General features: G+C 40.0%; 1 protein-coding gene across 1 annotated transcript in view; it reads right to left on the reverse strand.

Moving 5' to 3' along the window:
* Positions 1-1,056: 1,056 nt before the first annotated feature.
* Positions 1,057-7,124, reverse strand: part of stx18 (syntaxin 18) — a 19,298-nt gene continuing 13,230 nt past the window's right edge. The window contains exons 3-11 of the mRNA XM_010790325.1: positions 6,457-6,572; positions 6,170-6,247; positions 5,902-5,968; positions 5,710-5,801; positions 4,122-4,213; positions 3,702-3,760; positions 3,150-3,219; positions 2,980-3,060; positions 1,057-1,738 (exon numbers count right to left, since the gene is read on the reverse strand). Coding sequence (XP_010788627.1) covers positions 1,643-1,738; positions 2,980-3,060; positions 3,150-3,219; positions 3,702-3,760; positions 4,122-4,213; positions 5,710-5,801; positions 5,902-5,968; positions 6,170-6,247; positions 6,457-6,572 — 751 coding nt within the window. The 3' untranslated portion in view covers positions 1,057-1,642. The remainder of the gene's footprint in view (positions 1,739-2,979; positions 3,061-3,149; positions 3,220-3,701; positions 3,761-4,121; positions 4,214-5,709; positions 5,802-5,901; positions 5,969-6,169; positions 6,248-6,456; positions 6,573-7,124) is intronic.

Here is a 7,124-nt window from a genome sequence, read left to right on the forward strand (position 1 = left end):
TCTAAGTGGATTGCATATATGCAGAGGTGGTAGAAGTCTAACCTTTACTTTAGTAAAATATGAAATACTGTTGTCTACAGGAGTATTACCAGCTAAATGTACCTTAAGTATCAAAACCAAAAGTACTCCGTATGCAGAAGGACTCTTTACTAGTATTATAGAATATGATATAACCCTATACTGGGGTCTCAAATACTCCTTTGATTAGTAATCAAATACTGCGTCATATCATATAAGCATCGCATGTTTTTTTGTGTAAAAAAGTAACTAGTAGAAGTCTAAAGTCGCATACAATGGAAATGTAAAATTGTGGTGCTTGATGATTCTTGAGTAATATATAATATAATTGGGAGGGATGAAACCCTCTTTAATGGTCACACAGTGAAATGTGTTCCCTGCATTTAACCCATCCTAGTTCCAGGAGTCTAGTACTAGGAGCAGTGGGCAGCTATTGTACAGCGCCCGGGGAGCAATGGGAGTGAGGGGGGAAGGGGGTTGTCCGGTGCCTTGCTCAAGGGCACCACGGCAGGGCAGGAGGTGAACTGGGACCTCTCCAAGTAGCAGTCCACACTCCATATTTTAGGTCTGGTCGGGGACTTGAACCGGCGACCCTACAGCTCCCAGTCCAAGCCCCTACTGACTGAGCCACTGCCGGACAAATGTACATACCGGTAGTTACATTTTTCCCTCTCTGTGTATAATAAGAAAGATTTTGTATGAACTACTTCAAGAGTAAATCATGTCAGTAATTGCATGCAACTCCCTCAGAGCAGAACATAAATACAGCTAACAGCGCAGGCTCCTTTGAGTTAAGATCAAAGAAAATGTTCAGAGGGCTGTAATGCTTTAACGAGGATATACGTTAATCCTAATAAACAGATTAGCAGAAATATCAGGAGGCTTTTTGAAGCAAATCTCCTGTCGACTGCTATTTTTTTTCTTTAGCCGACACGAAGCAGGCCTTGCTTTCTGCTGCTCTTGATGTTATCTGAAAGCTTGACATAGATGTGAAATGTTTGAGAATGATACCCTGAAGTAAAGAAAGAAGACCCAGAATTTAATTAAGACTATTGTTCGGTTTTACTAGAATGTGAGTGGTGTGCCATTACATCATTACATCATGCGGAGATTAATATCTAATAAATTGTTCTGCTGCTTATTATTGCCTGGAAAGCAAAACATTCAACAGCATTTGACAGTGAAGTATGATTAAAACGCACTGAGGTACAAGTAAATAATGTATACAAATTGTGACAGATAGTGCATGTAGTGCCAGTCAGAACAGCTTCCTTCAGTCAGTTTCAAAAAGGATTAGATTCAGTTAGTCAGACAAGAACCGTTACTGTCAATCAAAGTATGATCACTGCTTTTAGAGTCAGACTGTCAACCAAACACACACTTAAAGAGGACACAGTGCTCCACAGCTCGCTCCAATAGAAGTGCTTTTAAGCGGCCATTAATAGATAGTTAGCCATTTCCACTTGAACACAGAGTCGTCATGAAGAGCACTTTGTACACCAGGTCCAGGGAGGTGAACTGTACATTCAGTCTCAGTGATGTCATCACGTCTTTTTGAGATAACCGATATGTGCCAGGGGGCAGGCGGTCTCCTGTTGTTCATTGTCTGTTCTGTTCAGTTGGGTTAGCTGTCGTACCAATCCAGGAAGAGGAGAGAGAAGGAGCACATGACCAGGAAGAACAGGATCCATACCCGGAAGCCAGCGTTGTTTTTGATTGCCTTGTGACAAAAATAAGACATAATTATATGTTAATGACGATTTACTAAACTAAATTAAAACAATATGCAGATATGAACAGCACAGCACGATAGATTACAAGATAGTTGACTTAATATTCCTATTTAATCACTACATATTTGTGGACGCTGTAATACTGTACTAAGATCTTTTCCTTCAATAAAATGAACAATATTTAAGGCCCCGTCCACACGGAGACGAAAACGAACCGAAGTCGTTGTGAAAAAAGTCTTCCGTCCACACGAAAACGCTGGAGACGCTGTAGTACATTTGCCGGGCCATTTACAAGTGGCGCTGTGCTTCCGCCACAAAATACACCAAAAGCAGCGAATAAGACCGATGACGACGATTATTATTATTATTATTATTATTATTGTTGCTGATGGTTGTGGTAGAGGAGCTGTAGATTTTGCACTAAAATCTGTATCATGGTCAGTAGCGTCTGGAGCAGGGCTCACAGTTGCGTTCGGTGGGGAGAGGCGGGGCTATGGCGTCATCGTTTTCAGGAAATGATCGTGTAGGGCGTACACACGGAGCCGCAAGCGTTTCGTCCCCAGACTTGCCCACTTTGGGAGCCGTTATCAAAGTGTATCGGATTCGGGCTCCGAATCCACGTTTCCGTTTCGGCCTCGTGTGGACGAACCGTCTATACGATAGAGAACCTTAGCGGATTCAACTGATATCGTCTCCGTGTGGACTGGGCGGGCCTAAGTGTTAAATAACAGTAACAATCCTGCATTCAAATGTCACTTCAGAAAAAGTAGAAGTGTAAAAGCTAAGTACCAAAAGTAAATATAATCAGAATGGCCTGCTTTAAATGTATATATACCACATCAATGGAGTATAATTACTGAAGCATAAATGTGTTTAACACTTTAATACTGCAATACTAATTTGACCTGCTTCCTATAAATGTACAACATCATTTATTAGTTGATTTTTATTTTCTATTATTAACGTTAATTTGCAAAGTAAATAGTATTTAAAGCTTTTAAAGAAATGGCAATAAATGACAATAAAGCCCTTTGACATGTGAAGTAAAAGTATGAAGTAACATGAAATAGAAATAGTAAATACAGTTAATCCCAACATTTCATACACAGTACGGATTATTATACATGTGATTCAGATATGTATAAACATATAGTTGAGTTTCCTTTAAAGAAACTGTACTTAATGTTTGTGTATGCTGTTATAGTTGTGTATAGATCTGTTTTATTACCTCTCGTATATCCTCATTCCCTTCTTTGACATTTTCTGTGGCGCCCACCACCAGCTGATGGATGCTGTCTATCTCTGTTTCCTGTCGGGAACGAGAGAAGGACAATGAGTTTATGTGCATCATTTTTGTCGAAGTGTCCAAGTGAATAAACTGGGAGGAACTCAGCTTACTTGATGCAGGACTTTCTCAGCAAAGATCTCCTGCAGGCGAGAGATCTCCACCACCTTGCCCTCGATTTGCCTGATGTGCACAAAAGGAACACAGGAAATATCTCGTGAATAAAAATTGCAGAGCATATTTAAGCCTTTCCAGATGGCATTAATGTTCCAGGGGCAGGTAATTGTCACCTCAGGACCATTTTTGTTTTCCATCTGGAACAAACACGTCAGTGTTTCTCTCTGGCTGCCACAGTAACAATTTCATCTGCAAACACCTCTGTCTTTGGGTCACTTTAATCCCGTATGAATCGACATCTGGTATTTCACATAATTGTCGTCTTGCTCAACTTCCATTTCAATCACTACAGAGGAGTCATTTAGTGTGAGGGGAAGAGACAGTTTCTCCGGATTACTACAGTTCCCTGGTAAATCCTTTCACCGTTCACTTCCCTGATTCAAAACACTGATGTGTGGACAGAATGAAATTACTGACATCCTCTGGTAATAGCCATGTTCTTCAGGACAGACTTAATAAGAAGGGAAAGTGTGCAGAGTGGGACTCACCTCACTTCATCCACCAGGCTGTTCATCTCACTCACCAACCTCTGGTTCTCCTGCTCAAACTACACACAAACACACCATTATGAAACACATGCTTTAAGTGTGTATGTAATGTAAATAAGGCTTTCATTGCAACATGACATATGGCTATTAGGAGTTAGACTATGCTCTATAGGACACCCTTTACCACAAACTTCCAATAGCTAAATTAGCTTAAATGGGTATTTAAAAAAGGAACAAATTAGATGGTAATTTGGGCATCATAAAAAGTAAATCTCCATAGAAATCTCCTCTATAAAGTCATTAAAATGTGCTTGAATTAGTCTCTGTTAATTAAAATGGTTTTATGCTTGCATGAATCTTAAAAAAAACACATTTAAAGGGTAAAATGTATAATACATAATGATGTTTTAGGTGCCGCACCATCTGGATCTCCTCAGGAGAGAGCTCGTCCTCCACCCGGCCCTCCTCCCACAGGTTGAGGGTGTTGTTAGGGACTTCAGACACACTCTTCTCTACAGGAAAGAAAGGAACATGTTATATCAACATTACTCAGCGGTTAACTGTAATCATTGCTAATCCTCTAAATAAGGCCATAACCACTTGGTGTTATATTTTCTTTTTAAATAGATTCATTTGGATGGTTTTGTTAAGATGGTGTTTTCTTGTCTCTTTAATTACACAGAAGAGCAGTCCATGTTGAAATACAGAAGCAGAGTGAGATTGATGTTCTTTGGCAGGCTCTGTTTTCATGGTGCAGCTCCAACAACTGTAGGTCATTACAGTACACTGTGCTCACAGGGACCACGTGATGGGATATCATTTGCAGGAGTGTGCTGATTAATTATTATCATGACACATTATATGCCTCTAACGGTTTCAACCACTGTGCCAATCTCAGTGCTGCTTGATTAAAATGGCTCATGAATGGAGAGGGTGGGTGCAGAGGGACTTGTTCAAGTAGGAAAATATGATTATCGTCGGGGAGGTTCATCGGCAAGGTGAGAATACAGCACAGCTAATAGGCTGCAAAGAGAAACTATGAGCCTTGTTGCCATGCCACACAACACATGTTGAGTTTGAAGCACAGTGAACAAGCAATTATTAGCTGGAAATTAGTTCAGCAAAATCCAATTAAAAATAAACAACATTGGGGGCTTCTCTCACATGAATATTAGTTTGAGGTAATAATGTGTATAAGCAGTGCTATGCTTAACATAATTATCATGTAACACAATAATAAAAATGAAGACCATTTGTTTTTTGACCATCACACTTAACCAAAATCCATATGGTCATAATCAAGCTGAAACGCATCAAAATGCCAATAAAAGATGAATGAACGCATTTCAACATGCATGCAGCCGTTGCCTTACGTAAGCCCATGTTTTCGGATTAAAATATAGTACATTTTGAGTGATGTAGAGGGGGCTGTTTGAACCTTTATCTCAAGATATCATATCTCAAAATGCTTCACTGTGAAGTGCCTCCCTGTATGTTAATGCTTCCTAACACCTGTTGGTTTGAACTGCAAAAACCTGCAGAATAACAAGTTAATGGTTGTGATTTCATCAAGCACCCACAATGAACATTAGCATTGATGCTGCTGCTGCGCCGAAGCATGGTGCTTTTCAAAGCATATGAAACACAAAGATTTGTCCTGCTGCGTTCAGGTGGCTGTGGAAATGTAAATGATGAAGCACTTTTATTCAGCGCACTCGTAGAGAATATATACATAACAATCACCCATTTCTCCTATAATGCAGTCAGGACAGCTTACGATAATTACATTTTGGACCAAGTGTCTAGTTGTTTTTTCCTTTTATATAAAAAAAGTTACTGTGCATTTCTGTCACTAGTCCCATGTCATGCACAGAATGAAAGCAAAAAGGTTACCTATACCAAATCAGCAGAGAATAAGTCAGTAAAGTATGAACCTATAGTAGAAGGCTTACAGTCTTTGTGCCGACACAGAGATAGAGTCCAGTGTCTCAGTGTCTCACTAACTCACCAGAACTTTCCTCCTTGACGGTTTTCTCCTCCATGGGCTCCTTCTCTGGCGTTTTCCCCACCCTGCTGTGGTGCTCTGGAGCCAGTCTGGACCTGGAACCACAGGCACAGGGTCGAGTGAATCAGGAGGACGTTTTACACACGTGAAAATGAATATGAAGTGTATAACAAGTATTAATGTGTATGTACTCACAGCCTCTTTTTGTCCACCATTCTCTTGACTCTGATTGCTCTCTGCTCCGAGTACAGCTTGCACACTCCTTAAACACAATCAAGAGATACTGTACATGATGTTACCATGCAGTTTGCTTTAATATTGGTTCAGTGGTTTTGGGTATGTAGTATGTGTCATGTTAAAAATAATCCAAGAGTGAGTTAACGTCCTAAAGATAAACAAAGAGACGTCTCCCCAGCAGTCGACAGAAATGCTGTTTTAATTGTAATGAGTTGCAGGGACTCACCTCTCAGGTAGACTTCAATGAGGTCCAGCACGGCCCCTCTGTGCTCCTTTACCTGGGCTGAACTCACTTGCTTCACCGCTATCATGACAAGAACACATTCAGTTAATACAGATCATACATAGTACTGTACAGTGCCAACAAATAAGGATCAATACAACTTCCAGCTCCCTGGTTATGTTATGAAAGTCAATGTCGGTTAGAGTCAAGTTACAAAATGTAATCTGAGTTGTATCCTTATTGTTTGTTAAATAATGCAACACCAATAGTATTCGTTAACAAGCACACACCTTCGTTGCGTAGCTGCCTGATGGCCTCAGAGCAAGTCCTCATGAAGATCTGAGCATCCTGGTCGATCTGGTCTCGCTCATTGTCCGTCATACGGGTAAGATCTGAGGAGATGAGACTGTAAAACACACAGGAAGAATCAATGTAAGTTTACATACTGTGTCGAAAGTGAAATGTGTGATTAGTAACCAAACAATGATTCTAGAGAGTTCTTAATTGTATGAAGTATATCTTCAACTTTCTGCATTCCTTAAAATCCCACCATAAAAATGGACATATGAATGACCATAGTGTGACTCTAACAAGTGACATGTAATGCAATGTAATGACTTGAATATTAGCCTGATTGCTGTCAGGTTGTGTTGTGTAGTTCAGATGGTGTCTCCCTCTGGTGGACTTCTGAGATACAACAATACACTCCTCAACCAAGGAGTGTAACTAATTACACATACAGTGGGGCAAAAAAGTATTTAGTCAGACACCAATTGTGCAAGTTCTCCCACTTAAAAAGATGAGAGGCCTGTCATTTTGTTCCTAGGTACACCTCAACTATGAGAGACAAAATGAGGAAAAAAAAAATTCCAGAAAATCACATTGTCTGATTTTTAAAGAATTTATTTGCAAATTATGGTGGAAAATAAGTATTTGGTCACCTACAAAAGTCAAACAC

This window comes from Notothenia coriiceps, unplaced genomic scaffold (assembly GCF_000735185.1).
Source record: "Notothenia coriiceps isolate Sejong01 unplaced genomic scaffold, NC01 NC01_scaffold00034092, whole genome shotgun sequence".
Lineage (NCBI taxonomy): Eukaryota > Metazoa > Chordata > Actinopteri > Perciformes > Nototheniidae > Notothenia > Notothenia coriiceps.